This window comes from Triturus cristatus, chromosome 1_2 (assembly GCF_964204655.1).
Source record: "Triturus cristatus chromosome 1_2, aTriCri1.1, whole genome shotgun sequence".
Taxonomy (NCBI): domain Eukaryota; kingdom Metazoa; phylum Chordata; class Amphibia; order Caudata; family Salamandridae; genus Triturus; species Triturus cristatus.
The window spans coordinates 345,685,736-345,712,224 of NC_140580.1; the positions used below are offsets into that span (position 1 = coordinate 345,685,736).

Below are 26,489 nucleotides of genomic sequence, written 5' to 3' on the forward strand. Positions count from 1 at the left end.
ACTTGCATTGTAATGGTACTGCGATGTAACAACGCGGTCATTGTAAAAACCACATTGTAATCGCATGCGTTGTAAACGGCGGCAGGTTAGCCCAGCACCATGCTACTGTGGACAATAGCTCGCTTAATCTCCTCGACGGCCCCCAGCACCTTGACACCCTTAGGGGTAATTGTTTGCACTTTATAAATACTGGTATTTATTTTATTTAATATTTAAAATAAGTCAAAGAATTGATAGCATTTTTTCTATCTGGAGGATTGTATATCAGTTGGTAGTTTCACAAAATGACTTTTAAATATAAATAATGTATGAATAATTAAATATCAATACATTAATAATGAAGCATTTTAACACACTTTGCGACTCGTGCAAGCACTGCGCAATCATGGGGCTGTGTTGACTCAATAGCAAAACATCTTTACTCCTGTGATAATGTGTTGAGATAGGCATGTGACCAGACCACGTTGCCTATCCTGGAAATATGACTTCTCCTTGGAACAAAGAGAGGAGATGGTCTTTGTACTATTTTCTTCAAAATTAGTTGACCCAAGAAGGAAACTTTGTGTGCCAACTGCAGTAAAAAGTGCTTGAGGTATTGCGGCACAACGAACCTCATGCTTATTTCTGGCTCAGTATTTTTGGTCTCAATATATTCCAGAAGACTTCCCAGAAGACTTGAACATGATTGAGGCAACATATTTCACTGAGGCAAAAGTCAGTTTCAAAAGATCTTCCAGAGTGAGGCACTCTCCAGGCAGATTTGCAATTTTTCTGGATCTCCAGCTGCCAGTAAATCATTCATTTTGGTGGGTCCATTCGGCTAGACACTAGAATCTCTTCAGTAAGCTCTATTTCCGCCACCTGAGGATAGACAACTCAGTGAGCCATTCACATGGGTCTTCAAATGGAGGTTCTCTCAGATCCTCCCTCTAGGTAGAGCCACTGTTCTTTAGCCTGCTCATCAGGGTATGCCTTGGTTGGCACCTGTGATTGAATAAATGCAGCAGCCATAGCTGACTTGATCAGGTAGTATCCTTCCACAAGCTCAAGCATGCACACATTAGTTATTTCAAGATACATGTTCAACAATACTAATGGGCATCTCTTCTCTGTTGTCAGTGCTATCTTTACATGTATTATTTTTCCTGGGCAGCTACTGTTCTAGGTCTTAGAAATAATGTCTTCAATGGTCTGCCTAACATGTGCAACTGTCAAGGCAAGCTAGACCAGTCATCCTACACCTCATTTCCCATACATCGTGTTACAGAGTTAGAGTCCCACTCCCAGATCCTTGAACTAATGTGCCACCACTGGTGCCACTCTCCCTGTCCGTTACACTTAGTGCCCTTTTCCCTACTTCCCCCAAGCTGTGTGTAATACCTTGTGCTCCACACCATGAATCCCACCCCTCATATTTTTCTGCTTAGAATTATTCCATTTGTTGACTCATCGCAAGCTTCTCTTCACTTCTCTCCTACATAGATGATGAAGTCTTTAAAGAAGGCTATGGCTCCAGTTCTCAGTGATGTCACAGTGGAGTGGGTCTTTCCAGAATCAACGGAGGTTCTCATCTCCCCAGTGAGTGCCAGCTACCTCTTCCCTGGAGACAGGCTGGTGGGCTATGGAGTTGTGTGCGATACCTCTCGCTTTGTCACCAATGCAAGATCAGTAAGTGTCTACACTAGCCCGTCTCTACAATGTCCTGCATTTCACATCTCATTTGCAAAGTGTTCAGGCATCTCAAAGTAAGGGCATATCTTTAAACCTTGTTTAGTGTTCCCACTCTCCCTGAAGCATGTACTCTCTTTCATCCGTCAATCATTGTGTTCTCAGATACATAAAGGAGTGCACCATTTTATCCTTATCTCATTCACAGTCTTTGCACTCATTTTTGAGTGCTCCATTTTCATGCTTCTCACACTAGCCATAGGAGGCCCATTTGGGTAGCTACGTGCTCTCTATATCTCCTAGAATAGAACAGAATAGTGCTCACACTTTCCCTAGACTACATCATCTCCTCTAAATCTCCCTCCTAGTATACCTTCATTTATTTCTAAAACTCACTGTTTGTGTTAACACTCATTCTAGGAGGGAACCATCCCTTCCATACATGCACCCTGGGAGTGTGTTTCTCATGACTACTCTTCTACAGTGTCAAGGTGGTGTAAGAAATTAGGTTACTGGTTGAGCGGGTAGAAGCCCTTCACAAGCAGCAACCACAATTATTCTCAGGGTGAAGTCACAAGCAAAGACTAACTTTACCTGTGCTCAGCATTCAGGTAGCTTGGCACACAGCAGTCAGACTTAACTCAGAGGCAATGTGTAAAGTATTTGTGCAACACTTCAAACAGAAACACAATGAAAACACACCACAATAGGATTGAACAACAGATTTAGAAAAACAGAGTAATTTGTAATCAATGAAACAAGGCCAAAACAATAAAAATCCAATTAGTAGAACCAGAAATATGTGAATTTAAAGATCTTAGTAAAAACAGTGCCAAAAAGCACAAAGCGCCAACTGTGGATATCTGGTTGTACTGGGCCCAGACAAAGCCAAAAGTTCAGGCCAACTGCAATGAAGACCAGGCTGGCAATAGGGACCAAGTTAGGCCCGCTGAACATAGTACCTTCAATCCTGGTTTGCGGAGTGCTGCGAGGATCTGCGATGAAGATGCGTTATGCTACCCAAGTGATGCATATGTTCTGAGGTGCGGCATGGTTGTGAAGCGAGGCCCAGCTTCATCTTCGAGGATCCCATTGACGAGGGCTTGCAATACAAATTCTGGAACCGAGGATGCACTGCACAATCAGGAGATGTGGAGTCTGGCGTCGTTGTTGAGGCTTCCGTCAACAAGAAATGCAAGGACCGGCACAGAGGATGCATTGCACAGTGGCAGTTTCTAAAGAGGCGACTGCCTGCAAGTCTTTACAGCAGTTCTGATCCATCCAGCAGCAGTGATGCATCGGTTCTGCTTGGGATTGCAGGCACAGCAGAGGAGATGCGTCGGTTCTGCTGGATTTACAGAGGCTGGCAGAGCACCTTAGGCCCACTTCCAAGTGTCCAGGACTGGGGTGGCACCACTTGACAGGCAAACTCACAGATGGCAGGGTCCAAGTGAGGGTTCAAGGTTGTTGCAGCCTTCTGTCCCTGAGGTTCTAATCAAGATGCTAGCCGCAATCCCTTAGAGTCACTTTCCTGGTTCCTGGGTTTGAACAGATGGAGGTCCAGTTCTTCTCTCCCAGGCAAGAGGGCAGCAGGCAGCAGATCAACACAACAAGGCAGCAGTCCAGCAAGGCAGTAGTCCAGCAGGGTATCAGTCCAGCAGAGAGTATCCACAGGTCCAGAAGTGTACTGAAGAGTTGGTGTATGAGGTCCAGCATTTACACACATTTTTGCCTTTGAAGTTGGGGTGAAGCTTCTAAAGGTTTCCCTTTGAAGTCCCCAGGCATCCTGCCTTCTCCGCCTTGGCTCTAGACTAACTACAGGGGGTTTGCAGGCCTTTCTATGGAGGCAGGATACAGCTTATTTAATTGTAGGTAGAGCTAAACTAGCTCTGCCCTCCCACCCTGATAGTGTGGGCCATCCAGACACTCCCAAGCTCTCTATTGTGTGTTTGGCTGTCTAGGAGGAATACACCAAGCCTAACTGCCAGCTATACCCAGTCGTGTGACTCAGGGACAGGATACAGTCACTAAATGACTATGGCAAGAAACTGCCAACTTTCTAAAAGTAGCATTTTCAAAATTGTAATATGAAATCCAACTTTACCATAAGTTAGGATTTTTCACTACAATTCAAAAGACATCAAACCGGTTACCTGGTCCCATTTCGAAATTACAGCCTAATCGATGTAATAAGGTAATGCCAATGTTATCTTATGGGGGGAGTTAGGCCTTGCAGTAGTGAAAAACGAAGTTGAGAGTTTTTTATTGCCAGGACATGTAAAACTAAAACATATATCTCCACCTTTTTAAATACACTGAATTCTTCCAACTGGGCTGTCAAAGGCCCACCCTAGAGGTGATTTATTTGAATTAAAAAGGAGGGTTGGGTCCGGCAAAAGGTTTATTTTGCCAGGTCGAAATGATGGTTTAAAACTTCATACACAGGCTGCAATGGACGGCCTGAGACATGTTTTTAGGGCTATTCAAGTGTGTGGCACAATAAGTGGTGCACGTCCACTAGTAGCATTTAACTTAAAGGCCCTAGGCACATTTAGTACCACTTTACTAGGGGCTTACAAGTAAATTAAACATGGCAATTGGGTATAAGCCAAGTCTACCATGTTTTAAGGAGAGAGCACAAGCACTTTAGCACTGGGTTAGCATTGGTAAAGTGCACAGAGTCCCATGGCCAGCAAAAACAAGGTCAGAAAAAAATGGAAGAGGAAGGCAAAAAGTTTAGTGATGAGCACCCCGAGGCTGACAGGTCTAACAGGTGGCCTTCGAGTGCTCCTCCGTTTTACACTTTGGGAAGTGCTTTTGAGATCCTCATCATTGCCTTGGGAACCTAATCTAAGCCACGTCCAGTCCAGTCAGGGTGTTTCACGGTGAGCAGCCAGCCAGTTCATGACCCAGTCTACCTCCAACTAGTCATCAAGTCCTATTTCAGAAGGACTGGGGTGGAATTGCCTTTGTGCAGCACAAGGAGACATCAGAGAAGGGTTATTCATCTTGACCTGCTTAGTTAACCCACCCATAATACCACCCGTAATGTTCTTCAATTTTCCCCCCCGAGTTCATGACTTCCAAAAAGAATCAGGTCAGTCGATAGATCATTCAGCATAATATTTTCGGCATCTCCTACTAATAACTGAGGACGAGTATGTTAATATCTTTACTAACAAGCCACATAACAGTCATTGTTTTTAAGACTGGTAGAAATTATAAAGGAGATAACAGAAATTCTACAAAAGTATTCAATGACTCTCCTGGCACAGCCTGATTGTCATCATCTTGAAGCCAAACAGTCAACTCAGTTGTGCATTGATTTCTGCCAGTTAACTCAAGCCACCAACAAAGAAGCGTATCGCACGAGGAACAAGAACAAGCTAAAACCTAGGATGAAACAAACATATATCTATGCCTTGGACGTCATCTGGGGCTCTTGCTATATGATTTTGTCGGTCGACTTTCCACCATAACGCTGACACTTTGTGCTATATTTGTCTGTCTAGTTCTCAAAAGAAAAAGTAGAGGAATGCGGCAGCGGGATTAGTCAATCTGGAGCTGACAGAGTAAATGTTGCCGCTGTTCTGAGTTTTACACCTCTGTTGTCTTTGTTGAGGTTCTGATAACAAATAGGTTGTTCTGATTGCTGGAAATTCTTCACTGGCAATTGAACCTAATTTGTTTCATCAAGTTTACTTGAATCTTTCAAATGGATTCTGCACTTTACAAAGTTGGTAGTCTAGCGGTGGAATCACCATTCAAGGTCCTTGACTAACACGTACCTTAATATCTCATAGGACTGCAGCTTCTGCTGATTATTTCCCAACTTTTTACTTGAGTGTATTAATTTATTCATGTATTATTGGTTTTGCTTTTGTTGATATCCATAATGTCTGTACAATACATATAGGGGTATGCACATAAAAATTCATACATAAAAAAATTCTTCATCATTCCTTTTTACATCTCTAAAAACAATCGATTATCTAGAATGAGCTGGCATTACTGACAATATTGAAACTTTGGGTGACACAATTGTCAATATATCGTATCTCAAAAGGCTAAACAACCGTGATCCACAATGGGCTGTCTGGAATGCCCTTAGACTGGCGTACAATACTTTATCCACATGCCAGTTTGGGCAGTGGGAAGGAAATGTCGCACTGTAAACGAATAAAGGAAGGAGTATGCGCTGAATTAATTGTGTTATGTCTGCTGTTATTGCTCACTGTGTCTGTTTCTATGGCAGTGCTAAAGGTATGAAAGGGAGACGGTCTCTCTTTCACTTGTACTGAGAAGAATGAAATTTCAGACAAAAGAGATAGCAAACAGAGATAAAAATAGCAGTGTCGGCATTTTCTTTCTTTCTTCTATAGCAGTTATGTTTTAGAACATCAATATATTAGTTTTCAGTGAAGTATTAACAAGGAGATAAAAGCGCTGAATTAAAACTGCGTAAATATGCAAATTGCAGAGTTCCGTCTACTATTTGCATAGATTTACATAATTGAAATGTAAACATATTGTAAATCTTAGGCGTATTCCCTGTACACCATGTGAACTTTAGTGGATTTTCAACATGCATCAACAAATGCATATTTTTTATTTTAACAGTTTTGTGTACAAGGAAAAAAAAATATTCCAGTGTAAAATTCCCTTTCGCTGTGTCATGAACTTTAGTCTTTAAATGTATACATGGCTTTGCAGTTCTAGAGTGGGAAACAAACGCCCTGCAAATAATTTGTGAATACAAACTTTGGATGGCGTCGCCCCTGGACCATAATTTCCACTTTCTTACCTCGTCCTTCCAGTTTTGGCTGCGAAAAAACTCTCATACAGAAAGATTCGTTAATGCAGTTTGGGAGAGGAATGCCCACTGACCTTGATTCTGTGAATAAAAATGAGGGATGTTTTTTGTGGATGTAAGTTGCATTTATGTGCACAAAAACTTTGTGAATCCGTTTCATGGTGATTTGCCCAAGAACATGCAACGCGTAAGATGGGAAATCAGGGACATACACCATTAGAGGAGAGAATGTTGTCCTACGGCTAGACTGCCACTCTTGGAGCTGGGAAACCAAGGTTCAAGCCTTGGGGTCCACAACCGTTGATTCTGGGCACATCACTTAATCTCCCCGTGCCTTCCAAAAAAATATTTTAAAAAATGAATGTGTCCTTGTGTAATGTAACCGGTGCTCATAAGTGCTCCAATACCTTTGGTTCGAGTTCGCGCTATATAAATCTGCAACAAAAAAAAAACATTAGAAAGTAGGGAGTTTGGCCACCATCGAATCTTTTCTTTCTCTTCATATTCCCCTTTTCTCTCCTTTCTTCTTCAATCATTCATTTCTTCTTTTCATTTTCGGAACCCCTTCCCCTATTTTTAATCTTTCCATTAATCTTCCCTTATTTCTTCTACTCCCGAGCTTCCCGCTTCCCTCTAAAATCTTCTTTTATCAGCCTTTCTACATATGCTTCTTTATTTCTCCATTTCTTTCTTTGATATCATTCCATCCTATCCTTGCCTTTGTATTCCTACCTGATGTTCCTTTCTTGCTTCCCTTCTCCCCTTCCCCATTATTTCTTCCTTTCTTTCTTCATGTCTCTGCTGGCAAACCCACACACTTATTCAATGCCACCTTGCATCTCCTCTACATCCCATGTTATAGTGTACCTCCACAGGCCAATGTGAGGACTCTATTTCCTTAAAACATATCTTTCTGAGGGTGTGGCCTGGGCGCCGACCCATGAAGGCGTGTCTTGCTTGAGCTCTGTGATATGAGCTCCCGCCAGGCATCACTGGCAAGACACAGAATGGTTCCCTGTGTGGGGGACTCCTGTGAGGCGACAGGAGCCATCTCGAGCTCTCTTCGGGGTGTCTCTCAGCTATAATTAACTTGCAAAGTTTGCCGGCGGCTCCCCAGTTAAATCCAAGATGGCGGCCACCAGCTGGACTATGCAACCATCCCAGCTTGGGCGAGATGCCTCCCTGCAAAGGTGAGTCACAAAATGACTCCAGGTTGCAGTGGCACCCCAGCAGACCAATGGCACCCTAGAGAGATGAAAGTAGGTGCATCCTGAGCCACATTCACCTCAGCTGTACTTAAGGACCGGGTAGAAGGGGCAACAGCCCACTGCATGCTTTGGGATCCAAAGGCCTACCCGGCAGGGACAAGCAGAATCTGCCCACATACAACAGAAGAGTGTTAACCCAGTTCCTCCTACCAAGACTCTATCGCCTACTGCATTGCAGTGGGACCAGACTCCTGCCTATGAGCACGCCCACTTACTATTACAACTCCCCCCGAACAGACCCACACCTGTAGTTGAACCTCATCCCTCCTGCTTCTCTTCAAGACAACAGGGCAGAGGTGGAAATGAAGGCAGCCAAAGCGACGACCGTTCGCAACATGCTACATTCCCAATGAGCTGAAATTGGCCAGAGTCAGGAGCCAATAGACACGTTTTGCTCAAGTGACTCCACCAACACCACCGACTTCACCTTGCAAGCACCAGCCACCAAAGGGGATATCCAAACACTTTTGGCTGAATTCTGCAAGGACGTGGTGGTGTGACGCTAAGATTATGATAGCGCCATCATGGACCTGGATTATTCCATCGAGCAGACAGAGTTGCTCTTGATCAAGTGGAGAAAAGAAAATGCTACAGTTACCCCTCATGAGCAGGACAAACTTGCCCTCAAGTTAGCTACCATGGAAACTTGCCCGAAGGACCTCATTGATAAGTTGGACAACATCAAAAATTGCGGTTAGTGAAATAAAATCTGTATACGGGTAATACTTAAAGCGATTCCCAACAAAGACCTCAAAGAGTATTTATCAGCCCTGTTACAAAAATTCCTACAGATACTAACATTGGACTCACCTCAACCACGCATAAAGGGTACTATAAGCCTATCAACAGAAAGAATTTTATGCCAATGTGCTTACAGATAAGGAAGCCATTCTACTCAGTTCTCGTCAGCAGGAGCCGATCCACTTTTGCGATTCCACCGTGTTCTTTTTGAGAACGTTTCCTCACTCATATTGGCAAGACACAGAGAATTTGTGCTGATCTCTACTCATCTGGGTTGTGAGAACATATACAGATGGGTTTTTTCTATTCACTTGCCCTTCACCTACAAAGGCACAAGAGATAGTTTCCACAAGGCTACTGACGCGAGGAACATCTTAGATCGAGCAAGCAGGTACAATATCACCAACGAGACTATGGAACCTCCTAAAGTGGGTATCCAAGATGCATGGCATACTTCTAACAGACAATCTATACAGCATGTGGTCACACCATCTATGCTACTTATGGGTATGGTTTCACCAATTTAAAAAGAAAAAGAAGAAGAAATTCATACGAGGTACAATAGTCTCATTAATCCCAAGTGTCTGTCTCTAAACACCCAATAGTGGTGAAAAAGTGTAGGAAAGGAGCGAGGGAGCCTCACGGTAGCACCACCAGGGAGGTTTAAGCAGGAAGGTACTCGCCTGCTGCCTCAAGGTCTCATCATCAGCTACCCTCGTTCCGAAAACAAAATGAGTGTAAGGGAGGAGAAATGGATAACAACCTAACAAGTGCTAAGGTGTGTGTAAAGAGAAATAAAGTGCCAAATTATGTGCACCTAGGAAACCCCACTACTTATATATAAAAGTGAACTAGAACACACTGGCTTACAATTTTATTCCATGCTGTGTGTCTACTTCTATTTAAAATGCCGACATGTTTCATTGCCTTTGGGTACACTCACGGCAATTTCTTCAGGGCGTGGGGTTTTTTCTCAACCCTGCGTTTCCGCCTATCTTTTGATAAAAACTGCTGTAAGAGACAAAGGATAAAGAGACAAACAACAACACATAGCAACATTAATTGACATCGGGCAAAGTTGAGAAAGTGTACTATTTCCCTTGTAGCGTGTAGGCCATGTCATTTACCGGGATTATACCCAACGTGGGTATACCTTTACCCTGGAGCTCTTGTATGCGATAGACTGCACTCGTTCTGGGCTCTTCAGGTTGGCTCCTACTGTGAGCCTGTAACACACAACCATGAATCACAAGCCTGTTTTATGGATTTTGACATTGCGTAATTCACTATGCGTCTATCCTTCCGCTTTACGCCTCACGCTGCTGGTATCTATGGCACCCCCCTATCTCGCAGCTGTCCCGTGTTCGCAATGTGTCATCACATCTCAATTTGTAGCTGTAGTGGGACGCTGCTTCTTCGCTACTGTAGCCCTCATAGTTGTATTTTAAAAAAAGGTTGGGAAGGAACCTCCTGGGTATGCTACAGACCCTCCCGTCTTACACTCTGTGACCCCAAATCCACTGCTCATAATTCTAGCTACTTAAAAGTGCCCATTATTGTAGGGTTCCGAGGGGCCCTGTCCTACCGGTCTCTCATGTTGCAGAACCCACCTTAATTGCTTGCGCGTCCGGCGTTAGCTCAGCACCGCATCAACCCGGTATGCTGTTACCTACGAATAAATACACTCTGGCTCACCTCGTGTACAACCCGGAAGGGAACCGCCCTGCTCAAGGAGTGTCTAGTGAGGCGCTCCTTTCTGTGTCGTGCATCGCCGCCATCTTGGACTGGAGTCCGTAAACAGGTTATCACTCACCCTGCTATTCGTTCATGGGGAAATGAAATCAAACAATACCTCGATCGCTCATAATAGGTGGCTCATTATATTTATACCAGCCTGCCATTGAATACACTGCAATTACATCTCTTTCTTATCTACAGCTGTCAATACGTAAATATATATAGTTTGGCTGTATTAATTGTCTCGTGTCACATGGCGCCCTATTGTCATAATGGAGTACCCCAGCTCTCCGCTTACACCATATCAATATGGTACGAGTTTAGGCTACACTTGACATTACTTGATTCAAAACCTCACAACTTTATTGTGAACGAACAATCCCCTAAATGTGGCTCACATCAGTAAGGATTAATAGCGGGCAGTGTATTCTATTTATTCCTATGATTATCGATTCCACACAACATCAGGATGTATCAATCAAACCTGTCTCACAAAGAGGTAAGGAGCTCTCACTAAGAGTTTATCTGCTGGTAGTTCTTTGCTGTTATTACTACATGGTCGTGATTGGACCTAGATCACAATTTCTGGCATACTGCACCACAATTATTTTATCTAGGGGAATAGGTAATTGATGAACTATACACTTACCCTATTCCACTCAATAAGGTCATTTAGTCCGGTTTTGTCCACCCCCTCCTGGTAAATCCAACGTGCTTCCCTGGTGCTTAATCTGGTCTCCATATTAAATTGGTCCCCCGTCACCCTTTCGAGGACCACCCACCGTACATCTTTAGGCATGTGTTTTTGGGACTGATAGTGTTGCACCAGTCTGGTGCTCAATTTCCCTGCACGTAATGTACTCAGGTGTTCTTGTATCCTGATTTTGACCTTCCTACTGGTAAGGCCGATGTAGTGGAGGTCACAGGGGCATGTCAGTCTGTAAATAACATTGGATGTGTTACAATTGCTAAATTGGTTTAAAAACCAGGTAGTATTGTTTGCAAGAGTTACACTTTTGGTGGCAGATGTAAACGCACACACCGAACAGCTCCCACATGGGTAATGTCCCTGCGGGATGTTGGTCTCACGGGGGTCCTGTTTTCGACTTGTATGGACCAGGCGATCACGGATGTTCGCTGATCGCTTGAAAGCGAAGCGGGGAGGTGGCATTTGCATAGTAGCAGTACTTAGCAGATGCCAGTGCCTGCGAATGGTCTGTCGGATTTTAGTAGAGAGTGGACCAAAAGTGGTCACTACTGGAATGCAGTCGCTACTTTTCTTCTGAGTTTTTTCTAACAAAGCAGCGCGCGGGGTGTTATAAGCTCGCTTTCTTGCTTGTTTGATGACCTTAATTGGGTATGCCCGGTCCTTCAATTTATTGGCTAACACCTGAGATTGTTCAGAGTAGTGTTGTAAAGTTGAACAATTACGGCGATACCTCAGAAACTGCCCCACGGGTAAATTATCCCTAAGTGCTCTAGGGTGAAATGATCTATAATGCAGTAGGGAGTTTTTGTCCGTTGGTTTTTGATGGACCGTAGTGGTCAGGCCCCCATTTTCGGCCTGTATATCAAGGTCCAGATATACTGCAGTTGTACTGCTCACCGACCATGTGAAATTCAAACAGCTGTCAAGGCCATTGAGCCACGTGAGAAACTCATTGAGTCTCTCTTCTGAGCCTTCCCAAATACATAGAACATCGTCTATGTATCTCTTCCAGAGGACAATGTTCCTCTGGAAGGGATTGGTGTCTGGGTTGATATGGTAGGCCTCAAATTGGCCCACGTAAATACATGCCAGGCTCGGGGCGAAGGTAGCCCCCATCGATGTCCCGGATACCTGAAGGTATAACTGTTCCTTGCATGCAAAAAAATTCTTTGTTAGAGCGATCTCAACACACTGGAGAACAAAGGTCTGTGGTGTATCATAAAACCATTCAGAGTCTCTCAGGGCTCGTGCTGCTGCCACCAGTGTCGCCTCCTGAGGGATCCTCGTATATAGAGATTCTATGTCTATAGTGACAAGGTAGTGGTTGTCAGGATTATATGATACATTTTCCAGGATTCTCAAGACATCCGTGGTGTCTTGGACGTATGAGGGTTGAGTGATGACACATTCTCTCAGAAAGAAGTCTGAAAACTGGGATAGTGGTTCCAGTAGGGATTGAATGCCCGATACTATGGGGCGGCCCGGGGGTGGGCGTTGTGCTTTGTGAATCTTGGGGACTATATAGAACGCCGGAACCCTTGGTTTCAAATTGATCAGGAATTCAGCTTCTCTATATGTAACCCACTTCTTTTCCTTGGCTTCCGTCACTAGTTGGGTGATCGTTGCTTGTAGTTCCTTGGTTGGGTCCCGTACCAAGGGTCGATAGTTATTACGATTACCCAAAAGCCTGGCCACTTCGGTGTCGTAATCTTGAGTATCCATCACTACCACAGCCCCGCCCTTGTCGGCCGGCTTGATAGTGATGGATGGATTGTTCTGTATACTCTTCAGTGCTTGCCAATCTACATAACTCATATTACTATGGGTCGTGGTTTGCATGTTTTGTTCCAACTGACGGATATCCTGTAGCACCTTCTGTTCGAACACTACTGTTTCGGGGCCCACTGCACTGTTGGGCGGACAGAACTGGGAAGGTCGGCGCAGATTTGTTGAAAACACTGACATATTCTCCTGTTCCTTCCCCTCAAAAATTTTTTTGAGTTTAATTTTTCTCATCAGACCATGAAGCTCGGCCCGTAGTTGGAACCCATCGTGACGGGGAGTGGGTACAAACCCCAATCCTTTGTTAAGTACTGCAAGTTCCGTGTCAGTAAGTTGGTGTTTTGAAAGGTTAACCACTATGTTGTTATTTGCAGTTATAGGGGTGTTCTGCCTCTGCTGCGTGTAATCCTGGGGGAGAATGGCTGCCAAGTTGGATTCTGATTCTGGCGAGCTCGACCGCGTTCCCGACCTCTGTAACTGCCCCCTCGTTGGTCTATTGGGTTCTGCGTTTGATGTCCTAAAAAAACCCTGAACATGGCTCCCAGATCCTCATTGGTTTTGTCCTGGGGATTAAATCTAACCCTCTGGTTAGAAGTGGATGCTTGGGCAGGGGTCTCATCTTCCTCACTGCTGGTATTTTCAAATGTCCAGTTATTAGGTGCTCTTCTCCCCTGGCGACGTCCCCCTCTCCCACCTAGTTGGAATGTTGGTTGGGGTTGGGTCTGTTGATAGTATTGGTCTTCAACGTATGGAAAAGCCCATTCATGGCTAAACCTATCCAGATTGCGTCTAAGTCCCTTAATCTTTTGGTTGACCATATATGCTTGATATTCACTTAGGTCTTCTTGAATTCTAGCCAGCTGTTCTTTTGTGTCAGTGATAGTTGTGTCTGCCTTTATGGTCTCCTCTAACTCTAGAATCTCCTTGAGGAGCTCATCACTGAGCCTCTTGGCCGTATTAATTATTAAGACAAGCCAGTCCCGGGTGCACTTGTTCGCTATATAGCTCCAGTCCACCCGGAATTTCTTGTCTTCCAAAAAGATTTTAGGTTCTATACGCACTAGAAGGCTGGCAGGTGCTGCGCCTGCCCTAAGATATTCCGTCATCAGGGCTCCATGGAGTGCTATCCTCACTTGTCTTTTCTTGGTGTTGGATAGTTTCTCCCATTCGTCACGGGCAGAAGGAACCCCGTTTAAGGGAGCATTAGGTAGTAAAGAGGGGCCTGATAGAATTGACGCTATATGTTCGTCCGTGAATGCGAGGCAAAACTTATCCATGTTCCTATCTCTCTACTGTTGGACCACTAGAATTTCTATAGAGTTAGTGGCTAAGGTATACAAAGTGTGAGAGTCGGAAAAAAGGTTGGGTATTTTCTAGGGGTAACTCATGCCAATCAAAGTCTTCCAAAGGAAGAACAGCCAAATATTAATGGTGCTACGTGTTGTCCCTCGTAATGAATTAAAAGTCGTTTAAAAGCTCTCACGGCTAAGCTGCCGTTCTCATAACCACAACACAAATTGGAGCTATAGGGGCAGAGAACAGGTCATCCCCCACTCAAACGTTTCTATACAACAAGTGACCTGTTCCCAAGGTGAAAAACCGTTCAAACATCTATACCCTTGGTCATATGCTTAAGACAATCTATACAGCATGTGGTCACACCATCTATGCTACTTATGGGTATGGTTTCACCAATTTAAAAAGAAAAAGAAGAATAAATTCATACGAGGTACAATAGTCTCATTAATCCCAAGTGTCTGTCTCTAAACACCCAATAGTGGTGAAAAAGTGTAGGAAAGGAGCGAGGGAGCCTCACGGTAGCACCACCACCACTACCGTGAGGCTCCCTCGCTCCTTTCCTACACTTTTTCACCACTATTGGGTGTTTAGAGACAGACACTTGGGATTAATGAGACTATTGTACCTCGTATGAATTTCTTCTTCTTTTTCTTTTTAAATTGGTGAAACCATACCCATAAGTAGCATAGATGGTGTGACCACATGCTGTATAGATTGTCTTAAGCATATGACCAAGGGTATAGATGTTTGAACGGTTTTTCACCTTGGGAACAGGTCACTTGTTGTATAGAAACGTTTGAGTGGGGGATGACCTGTTCTCTGCCCCTATAGCTCCAATTTGTGTTGTGGTTATGAGAACGGCAGCTTAGCCGTGAGAGCTTTTAAACGACTTTTAATTCATTACGAGGGACAACACGTAGCACCATTAATATTTGGCTGTTCTTCCTTTGGAAGACTTTGATTGGCATGAGTTACCCCTAGAAAATACCCAACCTTTTTTCCGACTCTCACACTTTGTATACCTTAGCCACTAACTCTATAGAAATTCTAGTGGTCCAACAGTAGAGAGATAGGAACATGGATAAGTTTTGCCTCGCATTCACGGACGAACATATAGCGTCAATTCTATCAGGCCCCTCTTTACTACCTAATGCTCCCTTAAACGGGGTTCCTTCTGCCCGTGACGAATGGGAGAAACTATCCAACACCAAGAAAAGACAAGTGAGGATAGCACTCCATGGAGCCCTGATGACGGAATATCTTAGGGCAGGCGCAGCACCTGCCAGCCTTCTAGTGCGTATAGAACCTAAAATCTTTTTGGAATACAAGAAATTCCGGGTGGACTGGAGCTATATAGCGAACAAGTGCACCCGGGACTGGCTTGTCTTAATAATTAATACGGCCAAGAGGCTCAGTGATGAGCTCCTCAAGGAGATTCTAGAGTTAGAGGAGACCATAAAGGCAGACACAACTATCACTGACACAAAAGAACAGCTGGCTAGAATTCAAGAAGACCTAATTGAATATCAAGCATATATGGTCAACCAAAAGATTAAGGGACTTAGACGCAATCTGGATAGGTTTAGCCATGAATGGGCTTTTCCATACGTTGAAGACCAATACTATCAACAGACCCAACCCCAACCAACATTCCAACTAGGTGGGAGAGGGGGACGTCGCCAGGGGAGAAGAGCACCTAATAACTGGACATTTGAAAATACCAGCAGTGAGGAAGATGAGACCCCTGCCCAAGCATCCACTTCTAACCAGAGGGTTAGATTTAATCCCCAGGACAAAACCAATGAGGATCTGGGAGCCATGTTCAGGGTTTTTTTAGGACATCAAACGCAGAACCCAATAGACCAACGAGGGGGCAGTTACAGAGGTCGGGGACGCGGTCGAGCTCGCCAGAATCAGAATCCAACTTGGCAGCCATTCTCCCCCAGGATTACACGCAGCAGAGGCAGAACACCCCTATAACTGCAAATAACAACATAGTGGTTAACCTTTCAAAACACCAACTTACTGACACGGAACTTGCAGTACTTAACAAAGGATTGGGGTTTGTACCCACTCCCCGTCACGATGGGTTCCAACTACGGGCCGAGCTTCATGGTCTGATGAGAAAAATTAAACTCAAAACATTTTTTGAGGGGAAGGAACAGGAGAATATGTCAGTGTTTTCAACAAATCTGCGCCGACCTTCCCAGTTCTGTCCGCCCAACAGTGCAGTGGGCCCCGAAACAGTAGTGTTCGAACAGAAGGTGCTACAGGATATCCGTCAGTTGGAACAAAACATGCAAACCACGACCCATAGTAATATGAGTTATGTAGATTGGCAAGCACTGAAGAGTATACAGAACAATCCATCCATCACTATCAAGCCGGCCGACAAGGGCGGGGCTGTGGTAGTGATGGATACTCAAGATTACGACACCGAAGTGGCCAGGCTTTTGGGTAATCGTAATAACTATCGACCCTTGGTACGGGACCCAACCAAGGAACTACAAGCAACGATCACCCAACTAGTGACGGAAGCCAAGGAAAAGAAGTGGGTTACATATAGAGAAGCTGAATTCCTGATCAATTTGAAACCAAGGGTTCCGGCGTTCTATATAGTCCCCAAGATTCACAAAGCACAACGCCCACCCCCGGGCCGCCCCATAGTATCGGGCATTCAATCCCTACTGGAACCACTATCCCAGTTTTCAGACTTCTTTCTGAGAGAATGTGTCATCACTCAACCCTCATACGTCCAAGACACCACGGATGTCTTGAGAATCCTGGAAAATGTATCATATAATCCTGACAACCACTACCTTGTCACTATAGACATAGAATCTCTATATACGAGTATCCCTCAGGAGGCGACACTGGTGGCAGCAGCACGAGCCCTGAGAGACTCTGAATGGTTTTATGATACACCACAGACCTTTGTTCTCCAGTGTGTTGAGATCGCTCTAACAAAGAATTTTTTTGCATGCAAGGAACAGTTATACCTTCAGGTATCCGGGACATCGATGGGGGCTACCTTCGCCCCGAGCCTGGCATGTATTTACGTGGGCCAATTTGAGGCCTACCATATCAACCCAGACACCAATCCCTTCCAGAGGAACATTGTCCTCTGGAAGAGATACATAGACGATGTTCTATGTATTTGGGAAGGCTCAGAAGAGAGACTCAATGAGTTTCTCACGTGGCTCAATGGCCTTGACAGCTGTTTGAATTTCACATGGTCGGTGAGCAGTACAACTGCAGTATATCTGGACCTTGATATACAGGCCGAAAATGGGGGCCTGACCACTACGGTCCATCAAAAACCAACGGACAAAAACTCCCTACTGCATTATAGATCATTTCACCCTAGAGCACTTAGGGATAATTTACCCGTGGGGCAGTTTCTGAGGTATCGCCGTAATTGTTCAACTTTACAACACTACTCTGAACAATCTCAGGTGTTAGCCAATAAATTGAAGGACCGGGCATACCCAATTAAGGTCATCAAACAAGCAAGAAAGCGAGCTTATAACACCCCGCGCGCTGCTTTGTTAGAAAAAACTCAGAAGAAAAGTAGCGACTGCATTCCAGTAGTGACCACTTTTGGTCCACTCTCTACTAAAATCCGACAGACCATTCGCAGGCACTGGCATCTGCTAAGTACTGCTACTATGCAAATGCCACCTCCCCGCTTCGCTTTCAAGCGATCAGCGAACATCCGTGATCGCCTGGTCCATACAAGACCAAAACAGGACCCCCGTGAGACCAACATCCCGCAGGGACATTACCCATGTGGGAGCTGTTCGGTGTGTGCGTTTACATCTGCCACCAAAAGTGTAACTCTTGCAAACAATACTACCTGGTTTTTAAACCAATTTAGCAATTGTAACACATCCAATGTTATTTACAGACTGACATGCCCCTGTGACCTCCACTACATCGGCCTTACCAGTAGGAAGGTCAAAATCAGGATACAAGAACACCTGAGTACATTACGTGCAGGGAAATTGAGCACCAGACTGGTGCAACACTATCAGTCCCAAAAACACATGCCTAAAGATGTACGGTGGGTGGTCCTCGAAAGGGTGACGGGGGACCAATTTAATATGGAGACCAGATTAAGCACCAGGGAAGCACGTTGGATTTACCAGGAGGGGGTGGACAAAACCGGACTAAATGACCTTATTGAGTGGAATAGGGTAAGTGTATAGTTCATCAATTACCTATTCCCCTAGATAAAATAATTGTGGTGCAGTATGCCAGAAATTGAGATCTAGGTCCAATCACGACCATGTAGTAATAACAGCAAAGAACTACCAGCAGATAAACTCTTAGTGAGAGCTCCTTACCTCTTTGTGAGACAGGTTTGATTGATACATCCTGATGTTGTGTGGAATCGATAATCATAGGAATAAATAGAATACACTGCCCGCTATTAATCCTTACTGATGTGAGCCACATTTAGGGGATTGTTCGTTCACAATAAAGTTGTGGGGTTTTGAATCAAGTAATGTCAAGTGTAGCCTAAACTCGTACCATATTGATATGGTGTAAGCGGAGAGCTGGGGTACTCCATTATGACAATAGGGCGCCATGTGACACTAGACAATTAATACAGCCAAACTATATATATTTACGTATTGACAGCTGTAGATAAGAAAGAGATGTAATTGCAGTGTATTCAATGGCAGGCTGGTATAAATATAATGAGCCACCTATTATGAGCGATCGAGGTATTGTTTGATTTCATTTCCCCATGAACGAATAGCAGGGTGAGTGATAACCTGTTTACGGACTCCAGTCCAAGATGGCGGCGATGCACGACACAGAAAGGAGCGCCTCACTAGACACTCCTTGAGCAGGGCGGTTCCCTTCCGGGTTGTACACGAGGTGAGCCAGAGTGTATTTATTCGTAGGTAACAGCATACCGGGTTGATGCGGTGCTGAGCTAACGCCGGACGCGCAAGCAATTAAGGTGGGTTCTGCAACATGAGAGACCGGTAGGACAGGGCCCCTCGGAACCCTACAATAATGGGCACTTTTAAGTAGCTAGAATTATGAGCAGTGGATTTGGGGTCACAGAGTGTAAGACGGGAGGGTCTGTAGCATACCCAGGAGGTTCCTTCCCAACCTTTTTTTAAAATACAACTATGAGGGCTACAGTAGCGAAGAAGCAGCGTCCCACTACAGCTACAAATTGAGATGTGATGACACATTGCGAACACGGGACAGCTGCGAGATAGGGGGGTGCCATAGATACCAGCAGCGTGAGGCGTAAAGCGGAAGGATAGACGCATAGTGAATTACGCAATGTCAAAATCCATAAAACAGGCTTGTGATTCATGGTTGTGTGTTACAGGCTCACAGTAGGAGCCAACCTGAAGAGCCCAGAACGAGTGCAGTCTATCGCATACAAGAGCTCCAGGGTAAAGGTATACCCACGTTGGGTATAATCCCGGTAAATGACATGGCCTACACGCTACAAGGGAAATAGTACACTTTCTCAACTTTGCCCGATGTCAATTAATGTTGCTATGTGTTGTTGTTTGTCTCTTTATCCTTTGTCTCTTACAGCAGTTTTTATCAAAAGATAGGCGGAAACGCAGGGTTGAGAAAAAACCCCACGCCCTGAAGAAATTGCCGTGAGTGTACCCAAAGGCAATGAAACATGTCGGCATTTTAAATAGAAGTAGACACACAGCATGGAATAAAATTGTAATCCAGTGTGTTCTAGTTCACTTTTATATATAAGTAGTGGGGTTTCCTAGGTGCACATAATTTGGCACTTTATTTCTCTTTACACACACCTTAGCACTTGTTAGGTTGTTATCCATTTCTCCTCCCTTACACTCATTTTGTTTTCGGAACGAGGGTAGCTGATGATGAGACCTTGAGGCAGCAGGCGAGTACCTTCCTGCTTAAACCTCCCTGGTGGTGCTACCGTGAGGCTCCCTCGCTCCTTTCCTACACTTTTTCACCACTATTAGGTGTTTAGAGACAGACACTTGGGATTAATGAGACTATTGTACCTCGTATGAATTTCTTCTTCTTTTTCTTTTTAAATTGGTGAAACCATACCCATAAGTAGCATAGATGGTGTGACCACATGCTGTATAGATTGTCTTAAGCATATGACCAAGGGTATAGATGTTTGAACGGGTTTTCACCTTGGGAACAGGTCACTTGTTGTATAGAAACGTTTGAGTGGGGGATGACCTGTTCTCTGCCCCTATAGCTCCAATTTGTGTTGTGATACTTCTAACAGAAACAAAGCCCATAAGGAGCAGAAAAGACTGCGGCAGCTGAGAAACAGAGAGTCCAGACCTGTCACTGCCTTGGATGACTAATTGCATCTGCTGGTCAATCACACTTCACTGTACGAGATGCCACTACTTCAAACGACCTTCCAATAATTCACTTGTGCCAGTTTTAGCTTTCCGGGGCAACCGACCACCACATTCCTGGAGCTTAACACTGGCTTGGCATCATGGTTTACTGAAAAGTTATCCTGCTCGTGGAATTGTCGCTAGTATTACAACCTACCTTCTTAGACAGTCAGGGGGACTACAACATGGTCACGGAGCTACTCCCAAAACCCATGTGAGCTGTGTCCAATTTGATTGCCTTCCAGACACATTTGTATCATTTTCATTAGTAAAATGTTTAGGGTTTCTCAGTTCACGGTTATTCTTTTGTCATCTCAGTGTTCTCTGTTTTTCACTCAGCCACTGCACACACAGCTACCGATTAGACAGTATTCTACCAATGGCAGCACATGGATCACCCTACATCACACTGTAACTAGACTAAGGCTACATCCACAATTGCCGAGGTATATTCAACTTCCACTATGACAGTCGCTTCTTTTTAGATCTGATATCCATGGTGTGGTATTCCCCAAAACTTTTTGTCTTCACTCTTGTTTTTCTCAACGGCATTAGAACCCTGTGCACTTTGCCACTGCTAACCAGTACTAAAGTGATTGTGGTCTCTCTTTCAAACATGGTAAAATTGGTGTGGAACTAATTGGCACATTTGATTTCCTTGTGAGGCCCTTATAAATAGTACTGCATGGTGTCAGGGCCTGTAAATGAAATGCTATTAGCGGGCTTGCTACACTCATTGCTCCACCCTCTGAAGTAGCCTTTTATAACATGTCTCAGGACTGCCTCTACAGGTTGTAGTTCAGTTTTAGTCTGCCATTTCGACCAGGCAAAATAAATTCTTATACTTATAAGTCACCCCCTCAGGTAGTCCATAAAGACTCATAGGGCAGGGTGCATTGTACTTAAAAAGTAGTACTTCAGTTTTACACATCCTGTTAGTAAAAAGCTACAAAAGTTGTTTTTCACTGCTGTGAGGCCTATCGCTCCCATTTCCTCACACTATCTTACCTTATTAAATTTAATTAGTTATAACGTTTGATTAGGAGCAGATAAGAAATATGCTGCTTTCCCTGCTCTAAGGGCTATCTCTCCTATTGACTAACACTGTGTTACCTTATTACATTTAATAAGTGATAACCTTTAATTAGAAGCAAATTGAGATATGCTGTTTACTCTCAAATGAGTTGTAATTTAAAATCCTCTTTTTTTTGTTTCAAAAGTTTTACTGAATTTTAGAATTACACAAAAAGAAGGCACATTCCAAACCAAGCAACTGTTGAAAGGCAAGATCTTGACTGGTGCATTAAGAGTGGGTACTGATAAGACAATTATGGTGTATACCGTGACTGATGAGTAACAAGACTACAAGTTAGACTTAATAAGTTACAACCTGATTGTTTAAAAGTTTATACCGACAAGAGAGGGAAGATTAATCTGATTTCACACTATTGACTTATAGGGCCTAGTTAATATTCTTAAGACACCATCATTGATTTGGATATAAAACAAAAGCATCAAAAGAGATCGGGACGGGGAAATGGGTTAGGCAGTCGGTATAAAGATAGTAGATTATAGAGAGGGGAAAAAGTAGGAGAGGGAGAGCCGATGGAAAGCATTATGGAGCAGGTAAAAGCCATGTGGATGGTGAATAGGATCCTGGTTAAGGTCTTCGTCTGATCTAGAGAGCCCGTATAGGTGGCGGGGAGACTAGAGAGCCTTTTCTGCATTTTGTGTATAAAGGAGGCTAAAGTTTCCCAGATGCGTTTAGATAGATTGGGAGTACCTGCGGAGTGGGATAGGGCAAGGTGTGTTTTTCTAAGGTATGTGACCAATACCCACCAATTGTAATAGGTAACTTGCTTAGAGTCTTTCCAATCTAATGGGGTACCTTCGATAGCCTTACCTTTGGTAAGTAGGTCAAAGAGAATAAGAAAGTGGTGTCATTGCCACATGTGGCCCATGTATATTAGTTGGAAAGTCGAATGAGAGAATTGTATTAAATATTTTACTTAATTGAACATCTATTTCATTCCAGTAAGAGGTAAGTAACAAGCACAAGAAGAACATGTGTTCTGTGTCACCGTGCCCTGTTTTACATTAGCAGCAAGTGTCAGTATCTCCCAGTGTTTTTTTAAATAGTTTACCCGGCGCTCAGTAAAGAAAATGTATGGCAAAGAATTTTGTTTGGAGTAGCGATGGGACTAGTGCACCCTAGAGTAGCTTTTTAACAGATTTTTCTCCAAGATTCTTCTGACAGCAGATAAAAAGAGGGTAATGCCCAATGGAACCAGTTTAGAGATTTGTTTACTTTAATTTTAAGGAAGTCCTAAAAGTCCAAGTTGGATAGTATATACTCTTGCAGTGCAGCAAATGATTGCTATCTTCAATTTAAGCCTGACAAAAGGGTGATCCCTTTAGTGGCTCAATCGATACTCAAAGCTGGAGGGCCATGTGTTAAGAGCTTCTTGTCATTCAATAATGAGATTGAGACAGATTTGTTAATGTTGTAAGCTAGAATTTTGTCCACCATTACAAGGGCTTTAACCCCTTCGCTGCCAGGGCTTTTCCCCCTCCTGTGCCACGCCCTTTTTTGGCTATTTGGGGTAGTGCGCGCTGAGGCCCCTGTAACTTTTTGACCACATAAGGTATCCACGCCAAATTTGCGTCCTTTTCTTCCAACATCATGGGGCTTCTGAAGGTACTCAGGGTTTTTGGATTCCCCTGGAGGGGTCACAGAAATGAGCCAAACTACAGCAAAATGTAGTTTTTTTCTTTTGCGAAAATGGGAAAAACGGGCTGCAAATGAAAGCTTCTGGGTTTTTCCATGCAAGTGTTATCAAAAAAGGGTTTGTGGGGCTGAAATCACCATTTTACCAGACTTTTGTCAGAAACCCAACATTTTTTACACTGTTTTGGCATTTTTCTGGGACATAGCCTATTTTGTCTATTTTTTGTGCTTTCGACCTCCTTCCAGTTAATGGTAGAAATGGGTACAGAAGCAATAATGGATCCTGGAAAACTATACATTTTAGAGAAGTAGACACAATTCTGAATTCAGCAAGGGGTAATTTGTGTAGATCCATCAAGGTTTTTTTTATAGAAACTAACAGTTAAATATAGGATAAATTGAAAATTTGTTGAATAAAAAAGCCTTTTGTGTCAACGTTTTCACCTGTAACTTCTTCTAATTATGACAGCTCTTTGAAAGCAATATACTGTTACATCCGCTGGACATTACTGGTTGTGGGGATATATAGAACTTGTAGGTTCACCAAGAACCCGACGAACCCAGAGCCAAAAACTGAGCAGCAACTTGCAATGGTTTTTTATTATGTACCGGGTCTATAGTAATTATTCTGTAAAAATGTGTACATGGAAAAATCGGTATGAAAGACACCTATGTATTTCTGAAATGGGAACAAAATATAGAGTTTAGAAACAGTAGATATTTGCACATTTCCGAAATTGGGAATACTCATACTAGCATGAGAATTATCAGTCATTTTTTAGAATGACTTCTTTTTTACACAATGTCTTTCATTTGGAAGGCAGAAATGCATCAAAAGTCAATAGGTAATAACAGTTCCTTTACAAATCTGAATTACCCTAAGTCTCCCAATAAAAACGGTACCTCACTTGTAGGGGTAGGCATAGTGCCCACAACAGGTAATGGCTCAAAACCCAACGTGAACACACCACATTTTCACAATGCAAACTTACCCCTTTTTACCAAAGTGCCTAGCTGTAGTTTTTTAACCCTAGCTCTGCCGGCACCTAGGGAAACCTAACAAACCTATACATTTTTTAAAACTAGACACCCAGGGGAATCCAGGATGGGGTGACTTGACTGCCTCCCACCAGGTTCTGTTACCCAGAATCCCTTGCAAACCTAATAAATTGCCAAAAAAACACTTTTTCCCCACATTTATCTGGTGGAAAGTTCTGGAATCTGCGTGGATCCACAAATTTCCACCCACCCCGCGTTCCCCAAAGTCTTCCGTGAAAAATGGTACCTCACTTGTGTGGGTCAGCCTAGTGCCCACGACAGGAAACGGCGCAAAACGTAACATGGACACACCTCAATTTCGTAGCGAAAAATGACCCTTTCTTGGCAAAGTGTCTAGCTGTAGTTTTTGAACCATAGCTCTGCCGGCACCTAGGGACACCTAGCAAATATATACATTTTTGAAAACTAGACACCCAGGGGAATCCAGGATGGGGTGACTTGACTGCCTCCCACCAGGTTCTGTTACCCAGAATTCCTTGCAAACAACAAAAATTGCCAAAAAAAACACATTTTCCCCATATTTCTGGTGGGAAAGTTCTGGAATCTACTTGGATCCCCAAATTTCCACCTACCCAGTGTTCCCCAAACTCTTCCGAGAAAAATGGAACCTCACTTGTGTGGGTCGGCCTAGTGGCCGCGACAGGAAACGGCGCAAAACACAACGTGGACACTCCTCAATTTCGCTGTGAAAAATGACCCTTTTTTGGCAAAGTGCTTAGCTGTAGTTTTTGAACCATAGCTCTGCCGGCACCTAGGGAAACCTAGCAAACCTATACATTTTTGAAAACTAGACACCCAGGGGAATCCAGGATGGGGTGACTTGACTGCTGCCCACCAGGTTCTGTTACCCAGAATCCCTTGCAAACCTAAAAAATTGCCAAAAAAACCACATTTACCCCACATTTCTCTGGTGGAAAGTTCTGGAATCTGCGTGGATCCACAAATTTTCACCCACCCCACATTCCCCAAAGTCTTCTGAGAAAAATGGTACCTCACTTGTGTGGGTCGGCCTAGTGCCCGCGACAGGAAACGGCGCAAAACGCAACGTGGAAACACCTCAATTTCGCTGTGAAAAATGCCCCTTTTTTGGCAAAGTGCCTAGCTATAGTTTTTGAACCATAGCTCTGCCGGCACCTAGGGAAACCTAGTAAGACTATACATTTTTTAAAACTAGACACCCAGGGGAATCTAAGATGGGGTGACTTGACTGCCTCCCACCAGGTTCTGTTACCCAGAATCCCTTGCAAACCTAAAAAATTGCCAAAAAATACACATTTTCCCCACATTTCTGTGGTGGAAAGTTCTGGAATCTGCGTGGATCCCCAAATTTCCACCCACCCCGTGTTTCCCAAAGTCTTCCGAGAAAAATGGTACCTCACTTGTGTGGGTCGGCCTAGTGCACGCGACAGGTAACGTCGCAAAACGCATCGTGGACACACCCCAATTTCGCAGTGAAAAATGAACTTTTTTTGGCAAAGTGCCTAGCTGTAGTTTTTGAACCCTAGCTCTGCCGGCACCTAGGGAAACCTACTAAACCCCCACATGTCTGAAAACTAGACACCCTGGGGATTCCAGGGAGGTATGGCTTGCGTGGATCCCCCAATGTTTCCTTACCCAGAATGCCCTGCAAACCTCAAATTTAGCTGGAAAAAAATCACCTTTTTCACACATTTTTGTGTGGGAAAGTTGTGGCATCACCGGGCTGACACAAATTCCCCACCACCCAGCGTTCCCTCGGGTCTCCTGATAAAAACGGTGCCTCACTCGTGTGGAAGGCCCAAGTACCCGCGACAGGCAAGGGCCCACAACGTAGTGAGGTGACATGAAAATTGCCTGTCTCAAAACGACCTGGTTTTGCAAGGGGGGTCACTTGGGTTTTTGGCCCGGTGCTCGGCGGCCACCTAAGGAAACCTACCAAACCCACACATTTCTGAAAACTAGACATCCGGGGCAGAAAGACTGTGGATATTTTTTGTGGGGGTGGAGGCATTTTGGGCAGCCCCCAAGCATAAAAAAAGCCTGTGTACTCGCTGGCGCCTAGTGGGCTTTCTGCCCCCCCAGGAGGCAGATCAGGGGCCGCTGCCGGCAACTACCCTCCCAGGGGGGAGGAAAGACTAGAGTTTCTCTGGGGGTGGGGTGGGGGTATTGTCATGCCCATTTTGGGGAGCCCCTACCCCTACACTAATAAAACAAAAAAATCTATGGTTTCTAGTGGGCTTTCTGCGCCCCCCAGGGGGGTCAGATTGGGGGCTACAGCTCCCATCTGCCTCCTGGGGGGCAGAAAGACTGTTATTTTTGTGGG

At 44.2% G+C, this 26,489-nt stretch overlaps 1 protein-coding gene across 1 annotated transcript in view; it reads left to right on the plus strand.

The window, feature by feature from the left end:
* VWA5B1 (von Willebrand factor A domain containing 5B1) overlaps positions 1 to 26,489 on the plus strand; it is a 575,143-nt gene that overhangs the window by 182,405 nt on the left and 366,249 nt on the right. Inside the window, exon 11 of the mRNA XM_085614890.1 lies at positions 1,483 to 1,668. Coding sequence (XP_085471016.1) covers positions 1,483 to 1,668 — 186 coding nt within the window. The remainder of the gene's footprint in view (positions 1 to 1,482; positions 1,669 to 26,489) is intronic.